At 40.8% G+C, this 17,429-nt stretch overlaps 1 protein-coding gene across 1 annotated transcript in view; it reads right to left on the reverse strand.

Annotated features, from left to right (window-relative positions):
• Window positions 1–17,429, reverse strand: part of fbxw10 (F-box and WD repeat domain containing 10) — a 71,278-nt gene that overhangs the window by 47,237 nt on the left and 6,612 nt on the right. Inside the window, exons 2-3 of the mRNA XM_073026626.1 lie at window positions 15,107–15,265; window positions 11,121–11,315 (exon numbers count right to left, since the gene is read on the reverse strand). Coding sequence (XP_072882727.1) covers window positions 11,121–11,315; window positions 15,107–15,265 — 354 coding nt within the window. The remainder of the gene's footprint in view (window positions 1–11,120; window positions 11,316–15,106; window positions 15,266–17,429) is intronic.

Below are 17,429 nucleotides of genomic sequence, written 5' to 3' on the forward strand. Positions count from 1 at the left end.
ACTGAAAGAAGTAGGCATGAACTGGGTAACGGCGAGCAGCAAAGCAAAAGACCAGCAGAAATGGAAGACCCTTGTGGAGGCCCCATGTGCAACCTAGGCACTAAGGGTTCAAATGACGGCGACTGACTCATTAGCTGTTTAACCTTCCAAATACAGGTGTATTTTTACTACACACAAGTGATCGCCATTTAACTACATATGTGACTTCTAAAACCAATTGGCTACACCAGTGATTATTTGGTGTGTCATATCAAAGGGGGTGAATACTTATGCAATCAATTATTTTGTGTTTTATATTTGTAATTCATTTAGATCACTTGGTAGAGATCTGTTTTCACTTTGAGAACAATGAGTCTTTTTCTGTTGCTCAGTATCGAAAAAGCCAAATTAAATCCACTGTGAGTCAATGTTGTAAAACAATAAAACATGAGAATTTCCAACATTGGTGAATACTTTTTATAGGCACTGTAAAAAGATTCTTTATTATGAATCTTAGTGGAAATTAAAATAAAATTCATAATAATAGTTGGCTATATTAAAATATATGACTCAATTGCCATTTCGTTTTTATTTCAAATTCAGTTCTTTGAATCTATCTTAATTGATTGACAATTCATAGGTGAGGAAGGATTCCAAATGACATGTTTGTTGAAAATGCTTGTAAACAAATCTACTTTCAATGGATCATATTGTATACATATCCATTCATGGATAAAAGCTAGAATAGTTTGTATTAAAAATTCAGAACTGTGAGGCTTCAGCCTTTTAAGTTGCTAGCAAGAGATTCTTACATAACTTCTTAGTTTGGGAAAGAAGCAATCCTTTTGTTCATACGAGACAGTAAGACCTAACCTTTCTGAGCCTTAAAGAAATTATGCAGGCATAATATAAAATGTAAATAAACCAACCATAATGCAAATGGAAGAATGCTGTTTCAGAAAGATGGGCCGAATATGGATCTGTTGCCTTATATTAACAGATCATAGCTACAATAAAGAGACGTAAAAAGGGTCTATTTAGTCATTCTCAAAACATTCTATTTCCAAAAAGTGTTTGTAAAAAGTCACAATAATTTTCGAAAAGCCAAGTCAAAAGTTGTTAAAGCAGGCTTGTTAGGAATCAAGTACAGTTAGATTATACAAGCCATGGACAATCTACAATTTAGCTCAATTTCCTCTCCACTTCCATGGCCTAACCTGTATTTCCTGCACTTCTGCATTTCACAGCTTTTACATCCCTTCACTGGTGTTGTCTCTCCTTAACTTCCCCCATTTCACTCTTTATATTTTCTTTCTCTGTCTCCTTCTCCCTCGGTTATGAGTTGTTCTAGTTCATCCTGTTTTTATCAGCGGAATGCTGTAACAAGACATACAGAATTGATGCCTGGGGTTAGGCACGTAGACCTCAGGCCACAAATTAATGCAAAACAACTGAGGAACTAGTGAGCTGCCAGAACAGTTAAAATCTCTTCTGGGATAGAAGGATCAGGGTGGACAGAAGGAGCATCAATAGACTGCCACCAGCTATTTGACCCTCATCTGCAATTTTAAACCTGTTTGAACCATATGTGTGATTTGTACACCTTATTTCATAGAACCATCATGACAATCGGATGAAACGATTCTGAACACCATACTGGTTTTCATAACAAATCATTCTGAAATTTAACACAGGGGCTAGGCCTTTTGTATTATAATATTTAACTGAAGGAAGGATGAGAATAATAACTAGTCAGAGTTCATTGCAAAAGTCTTCTAGATTATTTTGCCCCACTTCGAGAAGAATTGATGTGGAGCAATTTAAAGTATTGACTCACCAAATTTTCATTATAGAATGATGCAATTTCTAGTTTTTTAATAGACTTACATCACCTTTATAGCATACATTAAAGCCATTTGTCTCAATGTCCCAATTGTTGTTTTTCACTTCATTTCTTCTCATCCACATATCATTCCATTCCTTTCCTTCTCATGTACTTACTTTTCCAGCCCATCAATCCTATCTACCTCTACCCTTCAACTCTAACTCTTAAGTGTCCTCAGAAATGGAAAAGCCTCAGCCTCTCTGCCCAACAACAAGAGCACTGCACTGAATTCTGGTCACCAGACCTTACAAATCATGTGATATTTCTGGAAAGGGTTCAAAAGAGACTCATAGGAAAAGTTTCAGAGGGAAGAATTTTAAGTACAAGCTTTGATTGTAGAAGCTGAGTTTGTTCCGCTTGCCATGACAGACATTGAGAGAATTGTTTAGAGTAAAGAAGCTATTAACATTACTAGGTGGTTTAAGAAATGGAGGCAAGGGTTTAAAGGGACAAATCTGCAAGGGGACGAGGTGAGGAAATTTTTTTTGATGATCTGAAACTCACTGCCAGTACATCTGCAAACAGGCTGTGTAGGCTTTCAGAAGAGAAATCGATAGCCCTTGAAGGAAAGTACCTTACAAAACATTGGGAAAGAGCAGAGAACTGTAACAAAATGGATTGTTCTACAAAGGATTGGCATGGGCACAACAGACAAAATGGCACCTGTCCAATGATGATTCTATTTTGACGAGCCAAAATTTGACCACTGAGTTCTATCACACAGTATAAATACAGGTGTAATGGCATGATACACAAAATGCTGGAGGAACTCAGCAGGTCAGGCAGCATCTATGGAAAAGAATAAACAGTTGCGTTTCGGGCCAAGATCCTCCTTCAGGACTGTATAATAGCATAATTCTTTGTGAGGAGAGCGAAGCCAAATCACTTCTCAGGCTTGTACATATGAACTGCCTGGGAGATGCTCATGGTATGAGAGTGCCAACCTCCTACACCTCCCAGGATTTACCTCTTCATTTATCTAACGTTGATAAACGCCAAGGGTTTTAAACAGACATTCAAAATCATTTGGAAGTTCTGATGAAGTGGTGAGCCTTGGTGGGACAGAATAAGCGGTGGCTTAAGAGGCTGATAAAGTAATTTTGAGTGCTTGCTATTTACAGCAGGGTGATCACAGAACTTTACAGATCAGGGTTCGGTCTATGGGACCAGGTTGGCTCTGTGGTATGTGTAAATGATGATGAGCAACGGTTGAACAGAAATAGGTCATGTGTGACCGTCAGGTCACATGCAATGTTTCACCAATTAATAAACAAAAATAAGAACTATAAGAGACAATAAACATGACTAAGAAATTCAGCTCCTCGTACTCCTCCAATCAATGAGATCATGACTGATCAATGTTACTTGTCAGCTCTAACCCCATATCCCTTGATTCCCTAAGGTATTCAAAGTATTCAGCAGATGGTATCCATGAAAGGAAAAAAATGAGTCGGTACAGTACATAATTCAAACATTATTCTGATTAAAGCATCTAGAAAGACTGAAAACATCAAGGTGAATGGGAAGGCAAGCCAGTGTACAGAGCCGTCTACTGGCCTTGTGCTCGCTGCTACCAGAGGAGATGTCTGCGTGTGACAGTCTCACTCTCCCTCTCGCTCACTGCTGCCGGAGAAGGTGTCTGCGTGTGACAGTCTCACTCTCTCTCGCTTGCCAGTGCCCGAGAAGAAGTCAATGTGTGACAGTCTCTCTCTCTCTCTCTCTCTCTCCCTCTCGCTCACTGCTCCTGCGGGAAGGTCCCTCAGTTCGAATGAACTCGCGCTACCTCGATGCTGTCGGAGGACAGTGCCAGAGCAAGGTTTGTGGATTGGACTGTAGATCACATTATGATGCATTTTCTGGTTGGTCCTTTTCCTGTTGATATTTTTGGGAGACTTTGAATTGGAGTGGCCTGCAGATGATGAATACTGAACAGAATATGGACTCTTGCGTTTTTGTGTTTTATATTCTGTGTCTTTTATGCTTGTTCTCTATAGTTCCCGTTTGCATGATCTTTTTTGTGCATGGGGAAATCATGATTTTCTTTGAACAGATTCCGTAATTTTCTTTGTTTTGTGGCTGTCTGTGGGGAACACGAATCTCAGGGTTGTATACTGCAAACATACTTTGATAATAAATGAACTTTGAAACTTCGTATGACAAAGATTCCTCGGAGAATCTCATTTCCCTAGTTGAATTAAGGCACAATTTGAAGGGTACAATTTCCTGGTGCAATGAAGTTTGAAGCTCTGTCTCTACCTATGACTGCAATCAAGTCGTTCACACAAAGTGGGACCAGAAATTACTCAGTTGGCTGGGAAAGGAACACCAGTGTCCACTGTGTAAAACGTCTCTAAATAATTAGAGACCAAATGGTTACATACAGAAAAAACTACATCGATCAGGCATGCATGGGAATTTAGAATCTGCCTGGCATATTTTGTGGACTTTTCGATTTTACTTCTCTTTAATTTGTTTTTGTAGATGTTACACAGTACAGTGGTATAATAAATTTTTTGGTAAATTTAAAGGTACATGAAACAGAGCTGAGCCGCATGACAAACCTTCTGGGATTTTGAAACAATCAGACAGCCAATTATGAGAGTCTTATTTTAACTTCAAATATAAAAGCAGCAAGCAAATGTACCCTGCAATATGTGCAGAAACAATAATTAGAGATACAGTGAGGAATGTGCAAAAAACACACACACATCTAGAAACAGGGGAGATACAAAATCATCTAGCTGCATCTGAATCAGTTTTCTTCTCACGTAGTTCTTTTTCAGCTAGTTTCTGCATTTTTGCTTACTGTCTGATTTGCACATTTAACTTGACAGCATCAAGTAATAAGAAGAGTGAGAATTTCTCTGTACTCTGCCGTTGGGAAGTCAGCACTGCTGGTGCATGCCACCATCTGCTGCTTTCGTTTCATTTGGCCAGTCAATCAAAGTTGTGAGCTCCTTTCTGTTATAACAAGTTTAGTAGTTGTCCACAGGCATTGCAAAGAATTAAAGATGGGATTGAAAATTTTAACAAAACTGCAAATGTTGGAAATCTATATTTAGAACAGAAAGTGTTGGAAAACACAGGAGGTCAAGGAGCATCTGTGGAAAGAGAAGTAAAATTATCATTTAAAGGGCAAAACTCCTCAGGAAAACAAGCATAGTAGATGATTTGCATTTCTTCCCAAATCTAGGCTTTTTAAATGTGTTCCAATTGCTGGCTTACTTGCGTTTTTATAATTGGGCAATGTGGGTGGTGTTTCCAGTGTGAAGTGCTACAGATATATGGAAAAAGAAGCATTTCTTTAGATTTACTCTTCATTGTACTTGAAGTTGGAGAGGAATTTTTTAAGGTAGGGGTGACAGATATAATTTGAGAAGCACAGACACGTTAGCCACCCCTTCTGTGCCATTGAGAACTAACATTCTTAGTGTGGTCAGTGAAAATGGAAATGGATGCAGCATAATGATATTGCTATGGTTGTAGATCATATGAATGTTAACTCAGTAAGCTGCCTTCTTCACAAAGACAAATTAATGTTAATCATTCCGTTGCTCAGATTAGTACCATATGCAGTCCTTTGTAATTACTAGAACACTGCCACAGATGACACCTGTAAATTTACATTAGCATCATCACCATCTTCCAATCATTTCATGGCCACAACCTACACCAATCTGTCACTCAAGCTCAGCAGGAATCACAGCCCAGTCAGCAAACAGGAAGAGGAAATCAAGTGATTGAAGTGATTCAGTACAAGGTGGGCCCAGATGAGATCCCGAGAAGGGATATCATCTTCCTGAGTAGGGTTGGACTGTAGATTACCTATAAAAACTTAAACTGAAGTGCCATCTTTATCACAAAGACTAAGGTCCATTTTAAAAATCCATTGGGTCATTTCTGTCCCAGCTATTTTGATCTGCCTTTTTTTCATTATTCAGCCAATTCAGCAATGAAGCTAAACAATATATCCTAGTCTGACCCCCCCCCCCCCCAACCCAATGCTGTTTTTCCATCCACCGACTTCCTTCAAAGGATTGCTTATTACTCCAGATTTCAGCATCTGCAGACTCTCATGTCTCCAAGATGGAAAAAAAACTAAATTTGGGTTGATTGTAGTATGGAGCCCAGGCTGTGTATTTCAAGAAGGCACATATAACCCTTACTACCCTTGCCCAGAGTGGATAACCTTGCCAACTGCAATTTAAAGTTTCACCTAGCGAGCATGGGGCTGGAAAGGAACGACAAAGACTGGTCCATTTTCACTGCGTCTCTTTCTTACAGTTATCAGGTGGATCTAGTTTATTGACTCTTTGTCCTTCCTCTCCCTTCGTTAATTGCTTTAAGGATGTTTCCTTCGTTAACCAGCTGGAACCTCTGACCTCAGAAAAAGTGAAGGTGTTGCTTCTGGAAAAAGTACTCTGCCAGCGTGCAGTCACTTTAAAGGTTCATGCTGGGTTGAGTCATCTGATCTCCTGCTTGCTGGCAGAGACAAATAAAACAGCCCTTTGATGTTGCTCCAAAACTCCTGGTGGGATTCAGCATTCAACTTGGCCAACAAATCTTGAGCAGCGCAGGCATCTATTTCATGCCTTAAAGACCACATTACCATTTTCCACCAACATTGATAACGTCATTTCATAAGTGACTAACATGAAGACATTTAGGGATTATACTTGGCCTTATCCCTTTATTCAAGTAAGGAACAGGAGACCGCTTAGCAATATAACACAGTCCCTGCAGAGATAACTCCCATCAGTGAGTTATGCTAAAGTACAACTTAGTATATTTTCTAGATCACGCAGAGGAAGGGAGATTTTAAAACCGGCTTTCAGCCCCAACTTTTGACTCTACATAATTATTTCTCCAAAATATCTCAGTCTTATGCCCCAGAAATTACTCTCAGTGTCCACCTTATTAGGTAAACCTGCTTGTTACCGAAATCATCTAATCAGCCAATCATGAGGCAGCAACTCAATGCATAAAAGCATGCGTGTGTGGTCAAGAGGTTCACTTGTTCAGACCAAACATCAGAATGGGGAAGAAATGTGACCTAAGTGACACTGACCACGGAATGATTGTTGGTGCCAGATGGGGTGGTTTGCTGATCTCCTGGGATTTTCACTCACAGCACTCTCTAGAGTTTACAAAGAATGGTGCGAAAAACTAAAAATAAACATCCAGTGAGTGGCATTTCTGTGGGCAAAAAAAGTCTCATTAATAAGAGAGGTCAAGGAAGATTGACCAGACTGATTCAAGCTGATGGGAAGGCAACAGTAACTCAAATAACCACACATTACAATGATGGTGTGCAGAAGAGCATCTCCGAACACACAATACATTGGACCTTGAAGTGGATAGGCTACAGCAGCTTAAGATCACACTGGGTTCCACTCATGTAGCCACTTTATTAGATACACTGCTGTAGCTAATAAGTTAGCCAATGAGAGTATCTGTGGCACCATAGGTAGATAAGATGGTTAAGAAGGCACAAGATACTTCACTTCATCGGCCATAGCATTGAACATGGGAGAAGGGAGGCTAAGAACCAACTTGATAAGACATTGATTAGACATCATTAGAAATACTTTGTGTGGTTCTAAATGCCACACCATAGGAGGAAAGTGATTCCATTGGAAAATGTGCAGAATAGATTCACCAGAAGGCACAAGAAACTGCAGAAGCTAAATTCTGGAGCAACAAACAATCTGATCTGTGAATCAAGAAGCATCTGCAGTGGTGGTGGTGATGGTGGGTGGGGGGGGGGGGGGTCGGTGGAGTGGAGGAATTATCAAAGGTTCAGATAAAACCCCTGCATCAGGGTCAAAAAGGATGCTGCCTGGTCTGAAGTGCTTCAGTGATGATGGGAGACTAGATAAGGCAGGTTTGTTTCCTTTGGAATTGAGGAAACTATTGGCATTACTAGATTGGAGTATTCACAATTATGAGAGACATAAATAGAGTAGATAATGATGGGCACTGGAGGTTTTTGCAGATCTAGGCGACTTCTTCAATTTCGTCCATAAAACAGTTTGATTTTTCTCTTCTCATGTCTTTTTTTTCCCTTTTACGAGGTGACTGGGGTCCTGTCCGAGTCTGTGATCTACAGCTGCAGCTCAAACTACCGTTCTTCACAGACAGTGGGCTCTCGCTGAGTGGCTTGCCGTTCGATAACTCCGGGTGTAGCCTGGAAGATGTGCACCTGCGGGGCGTGGCCCTGTGGATGTCTCGATTCCCAGCCGATGTCGCCGACTGAAGCACTGCAGGAGATTGAGACGTTGATACAGCAGGCAGCAGTATGCTGCTGTCAAAAGAAGGCCCCTACACTTAGTGATACCTCTCCCTCTCCATCTCCCTCTCCTGTCCGCCGGTCCTCAAGTCAGGGGAACTCGGACAAGCGATGCGGCAGATTGGAACAGCGAAACAGTGAGCTGTTGGTCTTCTTGTTGTTGCAGGAGCGCTATCTCTCTCTGCCTTGCTACTGAGAGAGAGCCTGTCTCAGATGTTGAAACGTTGGGATGCCCAGTAGATTTTGTTTGACTCTACATCACGATCTCCGGGGGCTTTGCATGGAGGGTGGTTAGGGTTGACTCTTTTGCTGGAGCAAGTAAGGGGAGGGCTGATGCTTTCGCTGCTGCTGCTTGTGCGTGGGAGGTGGGGGGGGCTTTGGGGTTCTAACATTTTCTGTCATTCGTTCTTGGGTTTTGTTCTGCTTCATGAATGTCTGTAAAGAGTAAGAATTTCAGGTTGTATACTGTATTCATTCTCTGATATTAAATAGAAACATGGATACTAAGAAGCTTTTCTCCATTGAAGAATCATGTAAGACAAAAAGACATAATTTTAACATGAGGAATAAGTGGTTTAGAGGGGATGTGACAAAGATTTTATTCACCCAGAGGATGGTTGTGATCTGGAATACACTGTTAGTGGGGATGGTGAAGACAGGGACATTGGCAACATTAAGGAAACATTAGAATGAACGCTCAGATCACAGAACCATGGAAAATGAGTGTAAATGGGTACTTGATGATCAGTGTGGACATGGTAGGTCAAAGTTCCTGTACAATATGCTGCACATCTATGACTAAGTTCAGCTTTTGCATAATAACCGCCTGATCAGAATTTCTCATCAACCGTTTATAACTGCAATTGTCAGCTTCTCGGGGACATTTTTGCAATTGCACTGCATGTTCAGAACGAAAAAATACATATCCATCCTCACCTATGTATTTATAAAGGTAAAGTCAGTATTATCCACAAATGATAAGTCTTGCCTACGGTGTTGTGCAGAGCGGAAGGCAAACCCAAAAATCCCACGCAGCAAGTAGGTTTTAGGTACAACTGCAAAGGATAAAGTTACGTTCTCCCTTTTATAAGGAGTCTGCTTAAGCAGGCAAGTTCACAAACTCACTGGCACACCCACATTTTATGAATAAGGAAGAGGTCCATTTGAATTTGTGATTTTTTGATTCCCCTTGCTGAGATGACTAGAACGAAAAGGTCACTGTCTCAGAGCAAGAGATTGACTATTCAGGACAGAGAGGAAAATAAATTTCTTCACCCGGATGACAGCAAATCTTCAAAATTCGTTACCCAAAGGGCTGGGGAGTCTAAACACCAGAGTTATTTAGATCAGAGGTAGATTCTTAGATATTAAGGAAATCAAAGGAAATGGGTTAGAGAGGAAAGTGGCAGTGAGGTAAAAAATTTCAGCCATGAAGCACTGACTGACAGAGCAAACACGAGCGTCTAAATTGTCCATTCTACTTCATCTTGTGTGTGCTATTAATATTCTTACTTTCAGTGAATAAATTTAATATGTTGTACTGAAATGTTTGAATCAAGCTGGACATGCCACAAAAGATGTATTTACCAGCTCCAAAACTCAATAATAATGAACACTGTTTTATGTATGGCCGAAGACGAAAACTCTTATTTTAGTTTCGATTTAGGACTCAGACTTAGGAATACACGTGAGTTCCTTATGGAATTCTGCTACATAATTTTGCTGGGCAAAAGTATTGAGGCATCTCCCCTTGAAGCTGTCTGGATGCTACAGAGTTTAGTGACCATGATGGAGCTGACTGAGTTCAAAGTTTTCTGCAGCTTATTTCGATCCTATGCAGTGCCACCCCCTCCCCCAGACCAGATGGTGATGCAGCCATTTGGAATGCTCTCCACAGTACATTTGTAGAAACTTACAACAAGAATCTTTGGTGACATACCAAATCTCCTTAACCTCCTAATGAAATGTAGCTGCAGTCATTCCTTCTTTGTAATTCCATTGATATGTTGGGCCAAAGATAGTTTTTCAGAGATGTTGACACCCAGGAACTTGAAATTGCTCACTCTTTCCAGTTCTGATCACTCTATGAGGACTGCTGTGTGTCCCCTCATCTTAACCTTTCTGAAATCCACAATCAGTACTTTGGTCTTTCTGACGTTGAGTTCAAGGTTGTTGCTGCGACACCACTCAACTCGCCTATATATCTTGCTCCTGAATGCCTTCTCGACTCCATTTGAATTTCTGCCAAATATAGTTTCGTCAGCAGCAAATTCATAGATAATATTTGAGCTGTGCCTAGCCACACAGTCATAGGTGTAGAGAGATTCTGGCAGTGGGCAAAGCACGCATCCTTGAGGTGTGCTAGTGTTGATTACCAATGAGGTGGAAATGTTATTTCCAATCCACACTGGCAATGGTCTTCCAGTGAGGAAATTGAGGAACACACACAAAATGCTGGAGGAACTCAGCATCTATGGGAAAGAGTACCATCGACATTTCGGGCTGAAACCCTTTATCAGGACAGAGGAAACTGAGGATCCAGTTACAAAGGGAAGTACAAATGCCCAGGTTTTCGATCAGAACTGTAGGAACGATTGTGTTAAGTACTGAGCTGTAGACAATAAACAACAGCGTGACGTAAGTATTAATATTGTCCAGATGATCCAAGGCCGCATAAAATGACAATGAGATCAAATCCTTTGTATGTATACCCATTGTGGTGATAGCCAAATGCATTATAAAGACTATTTAAGACTATTTGAAGCAAATTATGCAGAACAATCCTGTATGAATAAGCACTATAAAGGCAATCTAATGAAATGGACTTCTCCTTAAAAATGTTGCATTTCCCCATTCAAAAGTTAATACTGCAAAGGTTATTTTTGTTTCATCCTGAATACAGATATCCCAGACCTGGTAGAGCAAACTCAATTGTGTCTGTGTGTAAATGATAACTCAAGTGCTTACCAAGAATGTATTTTGCAAGATGAACAGGAAGGCAGCGGAGAAAGTCCTTATAATTGCTGACCCCTGACGTTGCCTGAAAAGAAGAGGTTATAACCAATGGAATTGAAGATTCAGTTTCAGTGGAAACATCCTGTGGTTCATTCAGCGAATGCATCTTCTTTTTTGCCAATCTCTTCTTTGCTGGTTGATTATGATCTAAGGATGCAACAACAAAGAAAAATCTTAAATTGTGGGTGCAAAGCCAGCTTCTAATGACAGTAGGATTTCATCCCCTAAATAACTATAGAATACAAGTTATTCTAAAATCATCACAGATTTATTAGAGGCTTTGATATATTTAGAAAATATTGGCAACAGATGAATGTAAGTAAATGCCCAGAGTAAACAATGACTATCTTTCATTCCAATTTAGCACTGCAGAAAGAAGCCATTAATTATGTACTTGTACAGTCTTTAAGTTAGTCACATATTAATAAATCTACTGCATCAGACATTGTCCAGTGATCACACAAAGCATGATACTTATAAAATGTGCATTTAATTTCTAACGTGAAAACTTGTAAACAAGGGAATAACAGCCAGAAACATTGATGTCCCTTTGAATGATTTTACAATCATATAAATTTTATAATTATTTAAATTAATATTTTTGATGCAGTGATTTCAATTGACAAGCTAGTTTGGCTGCAAAAAAGATGTGTTCCAGATCTTAGTTTGCCTGCAAACACAGTATTAGAAATCCAGAACCAGCTGCAAAGCTGCTCAGCAGAATCTGGGAACAGATGGTATTATTGTAACACCTTACTCTTCACAATGCCTTCTCAGAAATAGGACTGTGCTCCCAAAATTAAGCTTGAAAGTCAGAAAGGTCTCCTCAGAAATCAAACTGGATAGAAATGGAGAATGTGTATTTCCAATTTAAATCTATGATTTGCCTGCACCCATTCAGCCCAACACCGACTGCAGATGAAACCCGGGCTGCAAATTTATTAACATGATTTCAGTGACAGCTAGTATGAACTCTGCTCTTATGGGCTTTAACATAGGTCTCAAGAGCCCATATTCTGATTGGGTAGCAGTAGTACTTGATCACTTGAGTCAGGTATGACCTTCTCCTAAAGGGTTGTCATGGTTGTCTTCTGGTGGAGCCTCAGGTGGCTGTAGAGCCACCTATCCAGGATCTACATATTCCGGTGCAGTGTGGACAGGGGTAAGTGGTAGCTGTGGTTAGTGGTTGGGTCTTCTTGTTATTCATTCTCTCCTTTCACATCTGCCACTTGTTTTCTGTGGCACAGCGGAGGTGTCTCTCATGTAGAGCGGATTCCTCCTGAACAGATTTCCTCCAGGTGTATCTACTGAGTTCAATGTCTTCTCAGTTTTTAGATGTAATGTTGAATTTCTTCAGGCTGACTTTATTTATTGAGGTACATCGTCCAACAGGCCTTTCTGGCCTGTTAAGCCACCTTGCCCAGCAATCGCCTGATTTAATCCTAGCCTAATCTCGGAACAATTTACAATGGTCAATTAACCTACCAATTGGTATGTCTTTGGATGGTGGAAGGAAACTGAAGCACCTGGAGGAAACCCCCATAGTCACAGGGAGAATGTAGAAATTCCTTACAGGCGGCGGTGGGAATTGAACCTGGGTCATCTGTACTGTAAGGCATTGTGCTAACAACTACACTACCATGGACCAGAGTCTATGTGACGCAGAAGTGTTGGTCCGCCTTCCTTGAGGATCTCAGCTGGGATCGTTTTAGGGCTCCTGATGACATCATGGACCTCTTTCATACTGAGAGGTTTCCCCGTGTCTTCCCTCATAGGTCTCTGGAGGATTACATTTATAATCTCTTGTTCAGCAGTGCTTTCACGGTTAAGAAGCTCGTGGAAGTGCCATCTCTATTGGATGTTGATATCCTTTCAATATTTTAGCAAATTCTACCTGCCCTTTGAGCATAGAGGGTTTAATATGCAGTAAGTTGGACCACAGACTGTTTTGGTGGCCTCTTGTGTCACTAGAGTCTGCCAGTCTCTGGAATTTCAGGGCTTTTTCAGTCCACTAAGTATTATTTAGCTCCATCGCCCTGCACTGGGCATTTTCCTTGGCTCTGGAGTAAGATTCTCTTTTGGTCTTGCTGCCAATATCATTCTGTCAGGCACTAAAGGCTTTCCTTTTCTTTAAGATAAATTGTTTTTATCTCCATGTCATTATCATCAAACCAATCCTGATGTTTTCTAGACTTATACCCAAGGATGTTTTGTAGGCATTGAGGATGGGGGATTTATGCATACCTCAATGTTCTTCAATATCCTCCAGATATTCCCTTTGGATGTTTTCCCCAAATGAGGCCCGAAGATGCTGAAGGGTAGGAGTGTCAAACAGGCTCTCCAGTTGTGGTCTTGGCCTAGTCTGTTTCATATGAACCTTCCTCTTTTTCCTGAATCTGAGATGGATATGGTGGAGTGGATCAGGCAGCTATTTGTCTGGCAGTCACCTGAGCCAATCAAGGCTCTTGTGATATTCACATTAAATCAGTCCCTAGCTCACTCAGTGACATAGTCAATGAGATGCCACTGTTTGGATTGAGGGTGCTGCCAAGATGCCCTGAATTTGTTTTTCTGGCGGAGGAGAATGCTTATGATGATAAAATTGTGCTCCACAAATATGGCAAAATCAGCACTCCATTTAAATTTATGTTGGGTTTCCTTTGGTACCCTTCTAAAGGTTGAAGTCCTGACTGACCCCTGCATTGAAATCCCCCAACAGAATTGCCTTACGCTCCTTGGGGATGCTCTAGGCCAGCGTAGAAGGCCTCTTTTTCATACTCATGCAAGTCCAGATTTGGTACGTAAGCACTCATGACGGTTGCCGCCTGATTGTTGGCAAGCACTAAACGGATGGTCATGAGACATTCACTGATCCCCATGGGAAGCTCAGAACATTGACTGACAAACTGGTTCTGTATTGCAAACCCAACACCATGGACCCTGCACTCATCAGTTGCCTTTCCCTTCCAGAGGAAGGAAGAGTCACATTTCTCTTCTTTCTGTGGTCCTCTGTCTACCAGGTGGGTCTCACAAAAAGCAGCAAGGTTGATATGGCATCTCCTCAGTTCTCTGGCAATGATCACAGCTTTTCTTTCTGACCAGTCACTGGCTGCACTATTGTGGTAAACTATGTATACCTGTCTGGACACGCCCCTCTGCTGACTGCTCCTGTGGCTCCTCCCGCAGACCCCTGTATAAAGGTGATTGGAGGCACTGCTCCTCCCTCAGTCTCCAAGATGTCGTGGTCTCTTTCGCTGCTAATAAAAGCCTATCGTTCGCCTCCCGTCTCCAAGAGTTATTAATGGTGCATCAACTATCTTTCAGAGTGTGCACGTTCAGGCTCCAAAGTTCATGTTTCTTTGTTTCTAACCACATACTGCGATCCCTCTGGACATGGTAATCTAGTCAGGAGGTTTCAAGGCAGGCTATTTGTAGGGCACCTTATCCAGCTCCTCCCCCAAGCAGGGCAGATCCTACATAGGGCTGTCAGTTGAAGCGAACAAACCCAAAATGAAGGCATCCCCCGCACCCCTTAAATGCAGTTCCATTGTGTGGCTCAACTGATGAAGGGAGTTAGTCCACAGCCGTCAGAAGTCATCACTGGTCACAGGCAAGAGAAGGCTTGTCACTTTTCTAAGATAATTCTGGAGGCCAAGTTGGAGGGAAAGAGAGGGGCTCCCTTCCCTCAGGGAGCCAGGAAGATCTCCAGAATGATAACTTTGGCAAAGCAGAAAATAGCGTACAATGCTAGCTTGTCAGCTGCAGCAGGCACATCATGCTGCAAGATTTACTGGAATTAATCTAAATGTTACTCATGCTATATTATTCTCAATTAAATGAAGAAAAGATATAATGAGGGATTTCAGAATAGCAAGGGTATTACTAATGATGTAGAAATTGAGAGTCCTTTTAAAACATCGTCAGTTAAACTTCCTTACCAACAACTTCTTTGGGATGACTGAGGAAGCTACGAGGCATTATATCAGGAGTGACAACAGTAAACTGAGGCCAAATATCAACCAGTTCCTGCAGTTCAGGGTGTTCATCTAGTTTAAAGCTGTATCTTGATTCATTCAGTGAGACATCCTTAACCCCATCTGAAGAAATAAATATGATTTAATGGTCATTAATAATTACGATCTTACAAGGTTTTTTGCATGTATTTACAGTAAATTTTATAAATATCTTCTGAACAGAAATTGTGAATAGGAATTGGTTTCAATTTTGCTTTTTTCACAAAGGTATTTGAAATTGTTACATAAGACTGATTTCTCTGTAATAACATTTTAGTATAATTTCATAAGAAATAACAGGATTATTGCCCAAGGTATTTTGTTTCCATTATAATCACTATGGCCATTTGTGAATTTTGAGATGGTTTTTCACTTATCTGTGTTCCTCCGTACTTCCTCAAGCCCCAATTACAAAAGGTAAGGATAGTAACACACAAGTTTGTGGATCTAAACCTTAGGACCACAACTTTGACTTTGACTTCTCCACATGGTGGAGGGAGTAGGGGTGATGGCTGCTTTTGCAGTTTAGTTCCACTGTTTTCACTTCACACTAGCAGCACAACTGGGAAACAGAATAATTGACAGATGTCACGGAGGAAGCATACTGGAGGGGAGTGGCTAAGTAGCAGGGAGTTAGAGCAGATGTGTCAATAATCACGGGAAGTGGGAGTTAGTCATCCTGAATTTGGAAGAGGAGTAAGGGGAAAATTGGTCATTCATCTATGAACAGAGCAGCATCAACAGTCCAATATTGTCTCCATACTTCCCCCCACCTTGTAATACTTAAATGCCGTCTTGGGATAAGATGTTGTGCCAACAGCTTCTAACTCCATCTATTTAAAACAAACATAGAAGGATCCATTTCAGCTGAGATCTTAAATAAATGCAACTAATCTTTCTCCTGCCAAGTATACTTTTCTTTTCCAAATAAAAAGAAAATATGGTGATCAATATTTGTTCTACAAGGGAAAAGGAAATAATATATTTTGTTTCAATTCATTGACATACAAGGGGTGATTGATAAGTTCATGGCCTAAGGTAGAAGGAGTCAATTTTAGAAAACCTAACACATTTATTTTTCAACATAGTCCCCTCCTACATTTACACACTTTGTCCAGCAGTCGTGGAGCATACGGATCCCTTCTTTGTAGAAGTCGGCATCTTGGACCTCCAGAAGTGGACCACAGCATGGGTGATTGATAAATTCATGGCCTGAGGTAGAAGGAGATGAGTTATACAGCTCTCGTTACATGCACGTGCAGTTCAACTCTTTGAGTGAAAATGCAGGAAGTTTGAAGTTAATAACTCATCTCCTTCTACCTTAGGCCACGAATCTATCAATCACCCCTGCTGTGGATCATTTCTGGAGGTCCAAGACGCCGACTTCGACGAAGAAGAGATCCGTATGCTCCACGACCGCTGGACTAAGTGTGTAAATGTAGGAAAAGTAAATGCGCTAGGTTTTCTAAAACTGACTCCTTCTTTAGGCTACAAACTTATCAATCACCCCTCATAACTTATTTTATGAAGCTCCTAAAACTATTAGGTTTGAAGGCATCATTATTAAAATGTGGGTTATTTTTACTTCCAAGATCTTATAGTCAATCACGTTAACGAGTGGCTAATGAGTTGCTGTTAGAGGTTGGGGCATTGGAGTTTGAAGTTCAATCCCAGTGTCCTCCGGTAGGAATTTGTACCTCCTCCCAATGGAATGTGTGAATGTCCTCTGGGTGATCTGATTTCCTCCCACAGTCCAAAGACTTATCAGTTAGTAGATTAATTGATCTTTGTAAATTGTCCCATGATTAGGTTAGTATGAAATCAGGGTTGCTGGCAGCTCGGCTTGAAGTGCCAGAAAGGCTTATTTTGCACTGTTGTATTTCTAATAAGTACATAATAGCTGGCTAAGATTTAAAGCTAAAAAGCTGGATACAGCAGCAATGTGAAAGGCCAGATGCATCTTCCAGTTCATTTTTGACATCTGTGTTGCAAGGCAGAGAGCAAAAGTTGGGAATGAACTAACCCAGACAAAGCAGTTCCCAGGTCTGATTCTCTGGAGAATGAGTGGCTGAACATCAGTGAAATCCAGCCCAAAAATTCTGCCTGCAAAATTCAGCAGAGTGGGTCTTAAGGGTCATGAATAATACACAAGTTTGTCATTGTGAATGGGTTCCAGATTCTGATATTACAAAGAAAGGATATCAAATGGAAAGTTAAAAATGCAAGGTTCAAACCAAAGTTATGAGCA

The sequence above is a fragment of the Hemitrygon akajei genome, chromosome 22, assembly GCF_048418815.1.
Source record: "Hemitrygon akajei chromosome 22, sHemAka1.3, whole genome shotgun sequence".
Lineage (NCBI taxonomy): Eukaryota > Metazoa > Chordata > Chondrichthyes > Myliobatiformes > Dasyatidae > Hemitrygon > Hemitrygon akajei.